Source organism: Plectropomus leopardus, chromosome 18 (assembly GCF_008729295.1).
Source record: "Plectropomus leopardus isolate mb chromosome 18, YSFRI_Pleo_2.0, whole genome shotgun sequence".
Lineage (NCBI taxonomy): Eukaryota > Metazoa > Chordata > Actinopteri > Perciformes > Serranidae > Plectropomus > Plectropomus leopardus.
This window is the reverse complement of record NC_056480.1, coordinates 10,155,292-10,170,776: the sequence shown is the minus strand read 5'-3', so window position 1 is coordinate 10,170,776 and position 15,485 is coordinate 10,155,292. Positions and strand designations below refer to the sequence as shown.

The 15,485-nt window shown below is 41.3% G+C and overlaps 1 protein-coding gene across 6 annotated transcripts in view; it reads right to left on the bottom strand.

The window, feature by feature from the left end:
* ubap2l (ubiquitin associated protein 2-like) overlaps positions 1-15,485 on the bottom strand; it is a 34,063-nt gene that overhangs the window by 6,392 nt on the left and 12,186 nt on the right. For 3 of the 6 annotated variants that reach the window (XM_042506007.1, XM_042506006.1, XM_042506011.1), the window contains exons 8-26: positions 15,106-15,150; positions 13,560-13,666; positions 13,145-13,204; positions 12,996-13,048; positions 12,738-12,823; positions 11,378-11,558; positions 10,981-11,179; positions 9,773-10,104; positions 9,410-9,582; positions 8,976-9,096; positions 6,904-6,943; positions 6,576-6,762; positions 6,375-6,441; positions 5,625-5,946; positions 4,362-4,450; positions 4,199-4,252; positions 4,016-4,097; positions 2,580-2,797; positions 2,200-2,305 (exon numbers count right to left, since the gene is read on the bottom strand). In XM_042506007.1, coding sequence (XP_042361941.1) covers positions 2,200-2,305; positions 2,580-2,797; positions 4,016-4,097; positions 4,199-4,252; positions 4,362-4,450; positions 5,625-5,946; positions 6,375-6,441; positions 6,576-6,762; positions 6,904-6,943; positions 8,976-9,096; positions 9,410-9,582; positions 9,773-10,104; positions 10,981-11,179; positions 11,378-11,558; positions 12,738-12,823; positions 12,996-13,048; positions 13,145-13,204; positions 13,560-13,666; positions 15,106-15,150 — 2,522 coding nt within the window. The remainder of the gene's footprint in view (positions 1-2,199; positions 2,306-2,579; positions 2,798-4,015; positions 4,098-4,198; positions 4,253-4,361; positions 4,451-5,624; positions 5,947-6,374; positions 6,442-6,575; positions 6,763-6,903; positions 6,944-8,975; positions 9,097-9,409; positions 9,583-9,772; positions 10,105-10,980; positions 11,180-11,377; positions 11,559-12,737; positions 12,824-12,995; positions 13,049-13,144; positions 13,205-13,559; positions 13,667-15,105; positions 15,151-15,485) is intronic. The other 3 variants (XM_042506009.1, XM_042506012.1, XM_042506008.1) reach the window with 2 other exon arrangements.

Genomic DNA, 15,485 nt, shown 5'->3' with positions numbered 1-15,485 from the left:
AATCAACGCTGACATCATTTGCAAATACTATTTGACCCAAGTCTGAGGGGAGGAGGTGGGGGAAATGAGGGGGCAGGCAGGGTGTGTGTGGGAGGGGGGTTGGAGAGTGAGCTTGAGTTGGGTGATGGCAGAAAGCAGCAGATGGTGCAGCTTAGAACAAATAGGTATCGCACATTTTGTGACCAAAAGGTGGATGTTGAGTGATGAATCTAGGTATATAAAAAAAAAAAATACAGCATCACTGCAAAGAGTATGAAGTGTAGGGCCGTCACATTCTGGTCGATTGGTTAGTCGATAAGCTCTTGTCAGACCAAATTCTCATTGGCTGGACGATCGTTTATTTAATGAAGCCGTGTGTCCACCAAAGTGTTTCATTTCCCAGATGAAAACATAGTTATTGTTGTTCAGCACTTGCATTTGTCCTCCGCGATGGTTAGTGGGTCCGCGCCATTACCATGCTGGCGCACACCTGCTGGTGCCAAGTAGGCGGAGTCTGGACACCTTTTGACAGTAATCACAGCCTGCAGATATGCTGCTAAATTTCAGCAGCGAGAGCAGCATATACGTCACCACGATCACATGGCCCAAAAAAACAAGTCATGGGAGACTGATAAAACAGAGAACTGACGAATGACATAGGCTCCAATATTATCACTTTGTGTGCAATACCGTCCATTAAGGCAAGTATTTGTCAACTAGGGAAGCTAACTTGGCGTTTGCCCTGTAGACCAACACTGATATTTGTTTTGTCAGCTGGCGGTTACGTGGTCGCTGCTGCTGGCTGACAGATTACACACCATTTAAACAGCTTTTCCTGCCCTCACCGTTACATGTTGAACGGTGCACCAGCACACTTAAATGGAATGGACCCGGTCCTCGTAGTATTTGTCCCGCCCCTTCTAGACTGCGATTGGACGACCGGTGACAAACTTACTACCAATAGTAAGTCTGTCTCTGGGATGCAGCATCACATAGATATTTAATATTAGTAATGTTATGTTATGTATGACATCATAAACCCTAAAATTAACTTCTTAAGTGTCCAGTTTGATACATTTTTCTAATCAGTCCTGTTTCTACGCCTAGTCATGAGACGGACTCAAAACTCACGCAAACAGCTCAGGAATTAAAGCGTTACAGTTCTCAATTTAATTTTGAATCATTTTAAATTAGAGATCACATTTATTTTTCACTCCAGACATTCAACTTGCTTGAACACAGTTAATTTGCCCTGGCCACGTATTACTTGTTGAGCCCTGTAAAAGGAAAAAAAACGCTTTAGTGGACACACAATGCTACCACGTAGAATGCACTCAGTGCACTGTGGCCAAGTTAGTCAATCTAGAAATAACGTGCAGATTTTTTTACCCATCAACCAATCGATTGGTCGAACAGAAGTAGAATTTAAGTCAACCAAGATTTCCTCTGGCTGATCGCAGTGCTAATAAAGTGATGGAGTAGATACCAGAAGGCCACTGGAAAAATATAAAAACTGCTCAAAAAATGGGCTAAATAAGGAAGTCATGTTAAGAAATATAGGAGGGTGATGGGTGCTCTATTTGTTGATGTGTTTCAGATGAATGCGTGTGCAGGAGATGTGGTGGAAGGTGAAGCCTTGGGGGCAAACTCCACTTTCTGAAAATGAGCAAAGCAAGCTATGGAAGACAGCAGGAGACCAATAATCTAACCCCTCTGTTATTGAAACTGTTAGAGCCAGGTGCCAGTGCTCAAGCCCATCTTCCCTCTCCCATTCAGTTCAAGAAGCCCACAAAGTTCATCATGAAAAACAGCTGATTACTGAGACAGGTTCCTTGTGTTTACAGGCGATGAAAACTAGGTACAAGATGCAGCTGCATTTCCAATATTCGGACACAACTAAACCTCAATATTAATCATGCTCAGTCCAAAAACACTGTGATTAACTTTGAGGTCAACAGTTCAAGAGAGGATCAGCAAACAAGAATGTGTTAGGAACCATTAACAAACTGCCTTGACACAAGCGGAACAAAAGTCTTACACAAGCATCGTGTTTATGCTTGTAGATGCTGCAGAGCTCAAATGAAATATGCACTCCACACCGATGAGAAATCAATGGGCTCATTGTGACAAACAGCACAGAGTTATTGGTATGCAAGTATATAGAGCAAGACCTGCATGACCCCTCCGAACATGCCGCTTCAATACTGTTTAGTGCCTCACCAGTGCTGTATCCATGGGAACCGTAGCCACTAGCCTGCTGGAAGGGCGTGGCTGATGCATTGACGCCGACATTCACACCGTGCTGCTTTGACGAGGTAGGAGCCACCTGGTTGAAAAGAAAACGGCGGCATGTGATGTCATCAAGTCAGCAAGCAGTAACCAAATTTGGTGACCAAAGTTTGTCATGTGGGGTCACAAAAATACAGTTTTCTTCTAGTTTACATTCAAGAAAAACATTTAAATCTCAAAACGCAATGGTATTATGATGGATCTGTTTCTTATGAAAAGATTACACACAATAATAAAAAACTCAGGATGGGAGCAGGACTGTAATGGAAACCAACAAGTGAGCTAACTTGTGGAGACTTGAGTTTTCTCACCGGAAACACAGCAGGTCCGTACTGGAAGGTATTGGGCAGGCCTGGCATGCCAGTGTAGTATGGGAGGCTTGTATAGCTGTAGCCGGGCGGCAGCGCGGGGTTGAGGAAGGGCTGCTGTGTGGTGTGATGCGTCTGGGTCTGGTTCTGTTGCGTCTGAGCTAATGTGGTGGCTGGAGCCGGGGATGATGCGTCACCTCGACCAAACTTCGATAAGTCGCCTGCAAATATGGGAAATCGGGAACAACAGGAGAGAGTGGGAAGTTACCAAAAGTGATGAAGTACAAATGTCACGCCTGAGTAAAGAAAAAAAAACCAAATACAGCACAAATAAATTGGTGGCTTTTTTGGAGGTAGGGCTACATGATTGTTGATAAAATGAGAGCTGCAATTTTCTTAGTAAGAATTGAGATCACGACTCTAAGGGTAATTTTGTGTTTCTTTTCTAATCCAAAGAAATTAATGCCATTTGCACTTTTTCATTTCTTGTAAGTGCTTTGCATGTTAGAGCTCTGATTTGGCCTAAAAAAAAAAAACAAAACCTGCAAGTTGAGAGGAGGGGGCGGAAAATGACAGAAGGGGGGGCTTTTCAGTTACCTTTCCTCTCTCAGTTACAGTCCTCCCCTTTTTCTCCCTTTTTCCCTACTGATTCAGTCCATTAATACTCCTGTTATTTCCACATGACAACTTCCAATTTCATTAAAAAAACATAAACAAAAAAAGTCCAACAGTGGTAAATTGGTGACCGTCAGCTTTGTGAATGGAACAAAGCCGAGGATAGTAGTTTACTGAGGTTGGCTCTGATCATCTCATTCAGTCTATGTTAATGGAGACAAAGTAATTCTACATAAGATAATTTTGTTGTCTGTCAGCCTTGAAGTGCATTTGTGAATGACACAGTAAGGACACTTAAGTACAGATTTCGTACATACCTGAATCTAGATTGTGATCTTGAAATGATTAATCGTGCAGCCGTATTGTGAGGTTCGATAGGACGTTGTTGAACCATTTTTTCTTGAAGAAACAAACTCAGCCTCTCATTGCCAAAAATGATTCATTGTTATCATACACTCATATTTTCCGACAGCAATTGATACTGATATGCTGGAATTAGAGCCCCGGGACACACTGAAAGTGCAATTTCTGGAGGTAAGTTTATTCGCCTGTATTATATCTTCTTAAAGTTGTTTATAAAAAGATATGTGGCCGATTTTGTCCTAATAATAAAACCAATGTCTGACCGCAAAGAGGTGAGCTGTCATCCTGCTGGGCTCAGTTTCTACCAAAGAGAACCAACCAAAGAGAAAACACTTTTCATCATACATTTTTAACTGTTCCTTCATCAAGTTGAGCTCATAAAGCTTCTTAAACATGCAGCTAACTGCAGATGTGACATCGTAAGCTCGACTTCTAATAAACGCAGTTGTTAAACGGCTCACCAGAGTACGGGTTGCTTGTCAGGCTGCCGTCTCTGCCAGTCAGTGCTGTTGTGGGGGTTGCAAAGGGGATGCTGTAATAATCCTGCAGAGAGAAAAACATTTTTATAAAATAAAATTACTTGATATGAAGCAGTGAAGTATGAATTGTGCATAACATTTTTTTTAGAGGAGTTTAAGACTAACCAGCGGTATTCTTGTCTGCAGCATCTGTAGGTCATCATAGCCGTACACCTGAGGCTGAGACGAAGCATGCGCGTCAGAAAAATCATGTAAATTAAATTACATAAACTCTGGTAAGCAAAGGTAAAGCTTAGACTGTATAAAGACTAACTTTGACAGGACTTACAGGGTAGGCATGCAGTAGTCCGGGGGCCATGATGTATGGGTTGGGCAGTAGAGGGGGCACTCCAGGTGGCAGGTTTGGAGGTGCTTTCCCTGTATGCACAAAGCCATGTAAAACATAAAAATTTATTAATTTGCCAAACAAACCAAGACTAAAAATCTGTAACATATTGCTTAACTTTGCTCCCTGGAAAAATGTTGTTTTTTGTAAAAAACACATAAACAAAGCTGGGTTGCATAGTCAATCATGCACTAATCCCAGTGTCAGTTCTTACACCTTAAAATCCTCATCTGTATATGAGAACAATCACCACGTTTTAACTATCAAGGGGTTGATCTGTTGCATCAAACCAAGTGCTACAAACTTCTTCCTCAGCTGCATCTGAAAACGACCAGACTGCAATGCATCACGTGATAAACTCTACCAGCAGAGGGAGCAGAGAGACAAACAAATCTGAGAGTGAGCGAGAGGGAGAAAAAGCTTCAGAGGAGCAACTTAACCGAGAGTAAGATGAGTCAGAAGAGTGGAAAACCTGCCAGTAACGCTGAGGAAATGGAAACCAATTTGTCTAACCCCAAATCTGCGCTTGTAACAAATAAAGGGTCACAAATTGTTAACGGTTTTTGATCTAAAAAGTGCATAAAACGTTTTGTCATAGTTGCACCACTGTGAGTTTACGCATGCAACTTTAAAGAATCACATGAAAAAAGCATTATACTGAAGCTGCAAAAGCTTGCAAGAAAATTCCTGTGACCTGACCACGCCAAAACCATACTGGTTGCACAGTTTCACTTTACATCACCACAACCATCAAGCTCTCAAAGGCACAAAAAAGAGAAGAGGGATAATCATTTATCGCCTGGTCGAATATATAGCTCTGATCAAAACTGTGCAAAAGAACAGCATTACCACTAGACAAGCTCTACTAATTATGGGAAACTTTGTTACTGCTCTTAGTACACTCAGTGACAAACCAAAATTGTGGCAATGGCAAATTTATGATAACAACCAACATAAGACTCTTATCATCTCATGGTCCATCTCACGACTAAGTTGTTCATAAATGTGGAGCCCTGACACCAGTTTACCAAGGCTACAATCAGCTCACTGCTACCTGTAGATGTAGCGAGTCGGACACTTTGAGAGGAAAAGAAAAGCTAAAATTTTACACAAAGAAAGATTTTTTTTTTTAACTTTGATGAAGAAGTGTCTGTAAATTAGTGGATATCAAACACTGACATGCTTGTTCTTGTGTTGCGGTCTAACCTGAGGATGCTGCAGAGCTGCGCGAGGATGAGGAAGTAGCTGAAGAAGGAATGGCCGTTGAGGAGACTGAAGCGGCGGCGATTGCTGCAGCTGGGGCGCCCATGGAGGCAGTGTTGAGACCCATGCCCAGACTGCTGACGGGGCCGAGACCAGAGGGGGCTGAAACTGTGGCAGAGCCTACAGAAGAGGCCTGAGGGGCCCCTAGGGACACCTGCGCAGCAGCCACAGAGGAAGAGGAGGGGACTGATGACGACGGCACGGCTGAGACAGAAGGAGGGAAGGAGGAGGAGTGAAGGCTTGAGTCACCGTCTACAGTGGGATGCTGTAGAGACGGAAGGAGGAAGATAAAAAGATGCGGTTAGGATTGATGAGATTACATTTCCATTAGAGTGAATGAACATCTAATGTGTCCATCTGCTATCACAGGAAATGCAGCTTTAAAAATGCTCACAGAGATGGAGGGAGACTCACTGTCCTGCAGATGTACACACAACTCATGTTTTGCTTTACAGTATTTGTGTCTGTTACGATGGTTACAGTGTCACATTAGGCAATTATTGAATTATAGTGGGAAATTACAGCCCGGCCTGACCAAAACCCTGCGGGTCGCGTCCAAATTAGGTTCGGGCTGAGAATCAGAGTTCTAGTTTCAATAGTCATTTTAAAAAAAAGAAAAGAAAAGAAAGATAATATGCTAGATCCACTTGATGGGCTGTGGTATAAATACAGAAATTAACATCACGTTCTCACCAGTAAGCTTGAGTTGGATGTCCGCACTGACGACGGAGCAAGGCTGTTCTGTTGTGATGGGTGAGAGCTGTAAAAATAACAGGAAGGCTCAGAGCACGCCTCAACTATCTCCAAGTCACATCACATTTTACAAGGGTTCACCCAGAGGTCAAAGTTAATTTTGTCTTTTAAATATATGTGTAAATTTGGATGGCATCTCACTTGTTGTGCTGAGGAGGGGGCATGGTGCTTGGAGGCAGGTCTTCACTGTGCCCAAGACTACTGAGGGACGTCTGATTGGATGTCGTCAACAAGGAGGCCGAACCGCTGTCAGTCAAAGTGCCCATACTGGAGACAGGCGTGACTGAATCAGAGACCGGCTTCACTGATACTGCAGAGCCTGCTGCAGCTGGAGATGGAGAAGAGAGGAGAGAGATTTCTGGAATAAATTCCAACCCAGAGTGATCAGAGAAAAAAGTGTGTGACTAACATTTCCGACTATTTCAACAATGCTTTTAAGAAGAAAAGAGCTTCGTAAATACACACTTACCTTCCACAGACTGCGTTGCTTGTATTGAATTGAAGCCATTCTGTAAAATCAACAATGAAGGTGAGCTCACAGGTTTCTATGGAAACAGGCATTTATAAGAAGTTGAGGGGTGTTGGGCTTTTGGAAACAGGCGAGCCAAGAAGCTTGTTTGCTATGCTACAGGTCAGTACAGGTTTTTTACAATGAACACAATCTTATAACACAAAACAACTGGAGCAATGAGGGAATTGAGTAAAACCAGTTTTCCTGTTCACTTCGTAAATCTGAATACTCGAATTTAGGTCATGATCTCTAAATTATTTTAGGGATGTGGAGGGAATAAAGGGCTTGACGCAGATTAAACAGGAACTTTAAACCTTGAGACCTGTAACTTTGATTCACACAATTCATGTGTAGCTCTGTATATTGAAGGTTTAAATCAGAAAATCTTTACAGTTGGACATTTACAGCAAGAGACTTGTGCATTAAACAAAAGCCTTTCATCATTTGTAATGAGCCCCAAATAACTCCTCTAAGAACAATGCAACACCATATTAAATGTTATTTTTTGCTGCTTGATAAATAAGAAAAACTTGTGTGACTAATGACTAATGTTACTGGCCAAGCCTTCCCCTTTCAGGCAGGTTACGTGTGTATGTGACGTAATCTGGTGGCATTTCTTCCAGTGTAACAGCTGTAAAAAGGGCATTGTTTTGTGTCTGCTGCACAGAAGAAGCATCTGTTTAATGCAACATTATCACAACATGTCCAAACAATTCCTCACCACAGAGTTTCCTGACTTTTAGAGCTAGTAACCAGCTGTGGGCCAGACTAACGCCCGTGACACACTGCATGCATGAGCAGGGCGTGACAGCAATCTCACCAAACTGCTGCGTCTTGCACGCTTGTGGCGCTGACATCGACAGCGTGGTGATGCAACAATGCCTGCTGCTATGAGTAGGCCTTCTGTATTTCCACAATTATAAGCACATATTCCACTCATTTATGAAGCCGTGCGAGCTAATGCACTGTCAACAACACAGTCCGGCAAATATTTCACAAAAAATGCCTTGTGTCAACAACTGAAGGGATTCTGCTGACAAAAACGTAGTCAGAGGGCTTTATTTTGAAACAGAAACAGCAAAAATTGATTAAAACAGATATTTGTATTTCCTCATGTCTGTGACAAACAGACATTGAAACTGTAGATGCGGTTTAGATACAGTACATTTTTACTGTCTGTTTCTGCTGAAAACCGTGCACGTCATCCGTAAAAATAATATCTGCCAGACTTAGTTTCTCAACTGAGACACGTCTTACCAGGGCTGCTCATGCAGGCAGTGTGAATACTTTAAAACAAAACAAACAAACAAAAAAAAAACAACAGGTTCCACAACGCTCACGCACTGCTCGTGCCTGCAGTATGTCCCTGACGTAAAGCTAACTGAGTCAGCCTGACTACAGTTCAGGGCTACAAGGCTAGAAAGGGTAACGTTAACGTTGATCTAAAAGCAAAGTCTATCTGATGAACAATCAAGGCCTCGCTAGTGGTCGACCACAACCTGAAAACAAGCGAGGAACGGTAAGGGAGAAACACAAAGGACCCCCTTAGTTTGGCATAAGCAACATGCATTATTATGACATGCTATATCCTTGCCTTTGGCCTGGATTCAGTATTATATGAGTAAAGTGGTGTCAAGGTGAGTAAACCACTATATTAAACTTTCCAGTTTCCCTCTCAGACAATTCTTCACAGTACAGTCTTTTTTTTTAAGCTTTTGTTATTGTTCTTTTTACTGCAAATGCATTCCTCTGCAAAATGACACCAATAATGCTTGAAAGATCCTTTTCAAATGGAGCTTTTTTAAGTCATCTGGTGAAAATTTCTGTATTTTTGTATATCACAGGAATAAAAAATATTGCAATTTCAGTATTTTCCAGTACTGTGCAGCATCTAGTTCATTTCAATTTCAAAGACTTTTGAGGCACTTTGTTTGAGAAAGGTTATTTTCAAGGTATTTCAATTTTTTTCTCGCACCTTGTGTGAACACTGTTACCAGTTTAAGTACCAAAGAGTGAAGCTTTGGCCTTACCTTGGGCTGCATATCCTTCTGGGGGGAGGAGGAGACCGAGGGAGGGTAGCGTCGAGTCTGAGGCGCTCTCTGGTCGTACAGGTCCATCTGGCTGGAGTTGGAGAGAGCTGGAGTTGACTCACTGCAGATTGTGATGGTATTGACAAGATGGTGTTCTTAGAGAACAATTTGTGGTTCTGACTTAAAATTTGATACGGACAACTTAAACCTGAAAGCACTTTACAACCCCGTACTTTTAATAAACAGGTTTCCCACACATTTTCATGAACACATTTTCCAAACTTTCATATCAGAGGTTTTTTTTTCTCTTTCTTCTAACTAGCTTACAGGAACGATGAGACAAACCCAGATAGAAAATAACGAAACGTACAAAAGAAAATGTTGTCACACAGCATATTAGAGTTACGTTAAGTCAGTGTCTTTGATGTACCAACCTGCTGGGGCTCGTGTAGAGACTGTTCTGAACCTGGTTGGCTGGTGTTGTGGTTGCAGGTGTGGACTCGTACTCTGGTAAAACTGGTTCTGATCCGAACTGCAGGGCTCCGAATTGAAGATTGAGGCCTGAGATATCTGTTGAGCCAGGCATCTCTACCGCCATTGCAGGAATCTGAGGAAGACAAAGGACATTTTAACACTTTGCACAAACACTCTGAGGCTCATGCAGGGATGCTTTAGACTTCCCATCACATAAAAAACATGTTTCATTTATATTAAAATTGAGAATTTCTTTTGCTTTTCTCTTGATCAAATGATCAAAACACAATGCAATCAATTTGTTGTAATTTAAATTCAGTTACTTTTGTTGTGATTGAGGTCCTCTTCTTCTGCTGTTTGAGTTTGTGTTGCTGCAGAGGCAGCGGACTTGAACCCTGGGCATCTGAGGAACTCGGGGAAACTTGCTGACCTAATGAAGGGACTGCTGCCATTTTGGGGAGGGAGGACGCAGGCGGGGGCACCACATGGGGTGAGGACGCTGTTTGTTGGGGTAAGGAAGAAGACGAGGAGGAAGGAGGCAGGCCTTTGTCCTGCAGGAAAACATCCAACATGGACGAGGTTGAAGTGGCGGCCTGGTAGGGCTGCCGCTTCGTAAAGGGCGTATGGACCGCAGACTCAGGTTGAGTCTTCATGTCTGGAAAATGGGGAGGAGAAAACAAAATAAAGTCAGGAAAGAAACCCCGAGGATTTGGACTGTCCTACACTGAAAAAAAGATGTATATCATTATTATTATCATGCTCATTGGGATTGAAAGAAGATCAATTACCAGGATATTATGAACAAAAAAAAACATTTTTTTGACTTTTCAAAGACCCATTATAAAATATAAGGAAAAAATAAAGGGTGAGACTGAAGAAAGGTTTGTGATCATAAAACGTCACACGGTGACACATATTAACCCTCTGAACCCTGAGCAAGTTCGAATTCATTCAAAAACATGGAATAAGGCAACCAACAACTTCCTAAGAAATGTTTCACAAACTGCAAGGAACAGATTTTAAATTATCTTTAAAAAGCTAGGAAAAATGTATATTTATAAATATAATTACATATTAAAAATTATGTTTCAAAATCATAACAATTTTTCAAAGCTTTTTTTCCGGGTCATTTCCTTGTTTTGTTTAACTTTTTTTTCCATTTTTTCACAGATTTTCAGGTAATTTTCTGGTACTTTTAAGTAATTTCTTGCTAATTTTCAGGTAATTTCTTCTTTTGTTGCTCATTGCCTTCTTCCCATGTTTTAGAAAGAAATTTTCGCTCACGTTTTAACAGGTTAAAGGTATGTTGCATCGACAGCAAGGGAAGATAAATTTGCCATTATGCTACATTAGTTGGGAGATTATCCACAGAAGCCTACTAACAATTAATTTCATAACACAATGAAATTCTATGACTATTCCAAAACAACTTTTTCAGGCCTGGAAAATGTGCTTGTGATTCCATGACTCCATGACTTCCATATTTCCTATGACAATGGGAACCTTGAATTATAGCAGCATGTCATCTCACCATATTGTCCCAGTGAGGTGGCACTGGTGTCCCAGGATGAAGGGGCTGTGTTGGGAGGTCCAGTCTGGGAGTGCTGGGCTGCCAGCTGGGCCAGCGCCTGAGCCGTTTTATACTGCTCCAGGAACTGAGAACCAGTGGTCCCTGTGCTCGCTCCTTTAGGATCTCCCACATCACCAAAACCCTTGCTCAGCATGCTGACCTGCATTGTTGGCACATGACGACACAACGTTATCACAAAAATAAAAATATCGGTGTTACACCAGTGGCACATTATGACATGTCAATGGCATCATCCTCTTCCTGTATGGCGAAGAAGTGGATGAGATATAAAAATCAAAGTGGTAATTTGCATCAATAAGTGCAATCTCACAGGCAGGTTTTGTAAGAAGAGTCTCACCATGCTGTGCTGGGTGTACGGGGTGCTGGAGGATGTTTGGGAGAGTGGCACCCCTTGCTTTGAGTTGCTGAAAACCAGTGACTGGGACAAGGAGGGGGGCTGGGTGGCCTCCATGGGGGGATTTTCTGTCTCTGAGGAGGAGGACGGGGGAGTCTTTCCCAGGAGCACCGCAAGGTCGATCCTATAGCAAGGTGGAAATATTTATTAAGACAAGAGGACATTTAAAACTAGTTTGTATCAAATTTACTGTTATTATGATTTAAGCAATTATTTTAGAGATGCAGCTACCAATCATTTTATTTATCAATTAATCTGCAGATTATTTTCTTAAGGTACACTAAACATGATTTTCTTTAAAAAATAAATAAATAAATATGATCCACTAGACGTGTGTGGCAATGCATTTTTCCAGCAGAGACTCTGCCATCTATATTTTCTTATTTTCTGTGAGCAGGACTCTTATGGGTGTATACCCTTAGGCGAGGTCAGGGCTTTATAAAAAAAAGTGAGGACCTGGTGCAAGACCATAAGCAGCAGGCATCCAAGAGACACAGCAAAGAAAAAAGGCAAATGTGAAATCTGGGGTTGACTTTTCCTTTCAATTTCAGCTGCAAGTGTGTTTACAAACACAAATCGACAATTCTACATAGTGTGCAACTGTTTGGTCTATAAACCATTAGAAAATAGTAACAACAGAAAAGAAAAAACCCAGGTGACGTCTAAATGAAAGGCCTTTACACACTGGGACGTTTTTTTTCGTGTGATTAATTCACAATATTTTGTTCAAACTACTGTTTTTGTCATGAGTATTTTCATACAGTATGGTAATAGTGTATGGCGAAAAAAAAACGTATTGCGGAACAAGGTCGATTTTTCTGAGCTTTCATGTCACCAGCGGAGGTACATACCAATCATGTTGCGATTACACTTACTAGGATTACAAAAATCATGGAGGCCGAACCACGAAAGCAAACTATTACTTCTATCAACCTTGACAAAGACCCACTCCTTCTGTTCTTAACTTTCATAAGAATTGCCACATACATATTTGCCAGAGTGAACTCAAATTCACAGAGGTGAGTATTTTGTATTTGTGTCTCATTGATTTGTCATGCCACTGCTGCGTAAAGGTCACAACAATGTTTATTGCCTAGCTAACAATCCAAAATACTCAGTTTATGAAAATGCAAGCTAAAGAAATGCAACAAATCTTCAAAATGAGAAAGCTTGACCCTTTTAAAAAAAATAAATAAATAAAAACATTGAATGAGTAAACAATAAAACTAAGCAAATGTAATTATTCTCCCAGCCCATTCCTGGAAAGCATGAGTCAGGCAAATAAGGAGTATAAGTGACCCACCTCTGTCCTTTGGTGATGGTAACATTCTCTTGAGGCAGAGGCATGGACGCCACACTGGAAGCTGTGAATATCTTGGTCTCTGAAAGCTGCAGAGGAGGAGAGAGAGGATGGAGCAAGTTACAGTTAGAAGAACAAAAGTAAACTTAGAGACTAAAATGAATGGAGTCTTCCAGCAGTGAAACTACGCTAAAATCATCTTTAAAAGTTCTCACTTAATGTTATATTTAGAGCCACAGTTGCATGAGGTTAAACACTCACATCCTCATTCCAGTCTTCTGTGCCCCACTCCTCTGTGGCGGTCCTCCAGGCACCTGTGAGTCAAAGGGGAAACACTTAAATACTACAGAGAGAGACTGAAACAGAATAAGTGATGCATGAAAACAACAAAGAAGTGATGATAGGTGTACCTGGAGCAGAGTCAAACTTGGGCGGGTAATTTGTTCCCTCTCCTGCAGCGTATTCCAACCCTGGAGACAAAGACAGAGGTGAGGAGATCAAAGTCGAATTTAATGAAAAGAGATTATTATACTTTAGTCTGGACATACAGAGATCTGGATGTAAAGATCTGAGAGAAAAACAAAATGTCAGGGATTTGGGTTTTTGTGGACAGTTTGCACGGTTGATGAGGAAAGCTTCTTTGCACAGCATCAAAAAGTGAGCGCCCTTTGAACGCAAGTGAGCTTTCCTTTCATCTTTGCTGCTGGAGCTTCTTTTAGGATGCTGATAATGATTTTTAAAATTGTTTGGATGGTAAACAGATGCTTCATTGATAAGATTAAGTTCTCTTATTGGAGGGCAACCTTTCTTAATAAATTAACTTACTAGCTCCCTCTTCCAGCTCCACGCTTCCTGTGTTGTTCCAGGTGCTGCCTCCGCCATAGTTTTCTTCTGTCTGGGCTGGCTCCGCATAGTCAGCAGGGTTGAATGTTCTGGGGAAGAAAATGATAAGTGGGTTGAGAATTGAGTGCATGTAGTGACCAACAGCTGAGGGGCCGTCAGCGCAGAAATAAAAAAACTAATAATAATAAAATAAAAAAATATATAAACATTTAGCCACAACTGGGTGCCCACACACACACACACAAATCTCTCTATTTTCTTTTTTTTTTTTTTAAGGTCCAGTGTGTAGAATTCAGAATTCACAATTCAGGAGATATATTTGCAGAAATTAAATATAATTTAGAAAAAATGTTTTCTTTAGTGTTTAATCACTTGAAAATAAGAAGTGTTGTGTTTTTGTTTCTTTTGAATGAGCAGTTCATATCTACATAGGGGGCAGGTCCTCATCTATGGAGAGCTCCATATTTCACCAACGTGTTTCTACAGAAGCCCTTGACGGACAAACCAAACACCAGCTCTATTTGCATTTTTGCATCAGCCACTGTAGTTCACAGCCACTCTGCCACAAGCAGATTTTTGTTTTATGTGAAACTACTTTATTCTGTGTTTTTACTCTGCAGATAATTTGGTTACTGTTGAAAATTTCCTGGAGTCTGGGTCTTAATTTGTCTGAGAAAAAAAGGTGAGCACACGTTAGCAGGTGCTAGGCTAGCATCCCATCTGCAACGCGTCAACAGCATCAGAGAAACACTGATTTGCAATAAAAAAAAACTGCTTTATTCAGTTTTAATCGCCTGGTCAGTTTGTTTTGATAGAAGAGACATCTGTCGATATTTTGGTTCCTGGTAAAAAAAAAACCCTGAACAATGAAAACTAAACAGATCCAAACCAGGAGTTCACGCTCTGCACATGAAGTTTGAACTGGTTTGAAACCACTGGTGAGCTGGTTGGTTCTGTGCCTGCACCTTGCACCGTGAGTACTGTTTGAATAAATCCCCAGCTCTGCTCTTATCGTCATTAGGCTTTTAGCTGATAGAAACACTTCAGAAACGCAGTGACTGTGGTTTTAGCAGGAAGAGGAAATGATGAGAGACTGAAGTGAAACTATTACTGTCTTTGAGAGTTTGTACAGTCAAGACATGCAAATAAGCAGCATGTAAATACTGTTTTAGCTGTTCCTTTGCTTTTCATTAATCTGACACATCCGTGTACGCTGAGAAAATTACAGCTGGTGCAACCTAGCAACATAAAGTACAACACTTTTCTTTTGAGTCAAGCTAAGCAAAGCCGCTTTCATTATTTGTCTAAGATCCTTCCTGTGCAAATCTCAGGGCATTTATGGCTTGTGTGAAAAGATTTAACATCAAATTTCTGGAAGGTCGTATCTTTTTCATAAGCTATTAATAGAGCGAAGAGTAATGCTTTCTGTTCTGATAATGTCTTACATTACAGCGTCCTGTTTTATGGCACACAAAAGTCTCCCTACAGAAAACAAGAATAACAGACACACCAGAGGCGATGCACTCACCTCTCACCTCCTGCAATATCATATCTGGGCCCCTTATCAATCTGGCTTTAGAGGAAACATAATGGCAACAATTACAAGAAGGACAACAAAGTAAAAGTAGAACACAAAGCTTTTGTTTTTCAGACAATAATCCAGAGCAGCAGCGTAAGCAGAATGCCTTCGATCTGCTTTTGCCAATCCTGTAACAAAACACTCTACACCTGTCAGTCACTCTACGATGCAAGGCAAGCCAGTATGCTTTTAGTCATGGTGGGTAAACACACAGTCCAATAAAACCCAAATCGTCAGAGGGATACACAATGCAGCCACAAACACAACAACCATTGCCAGATGAGAGCAGCTATGCAAGAGTAAATGCAGTAATCTTTCCATTGATGCAG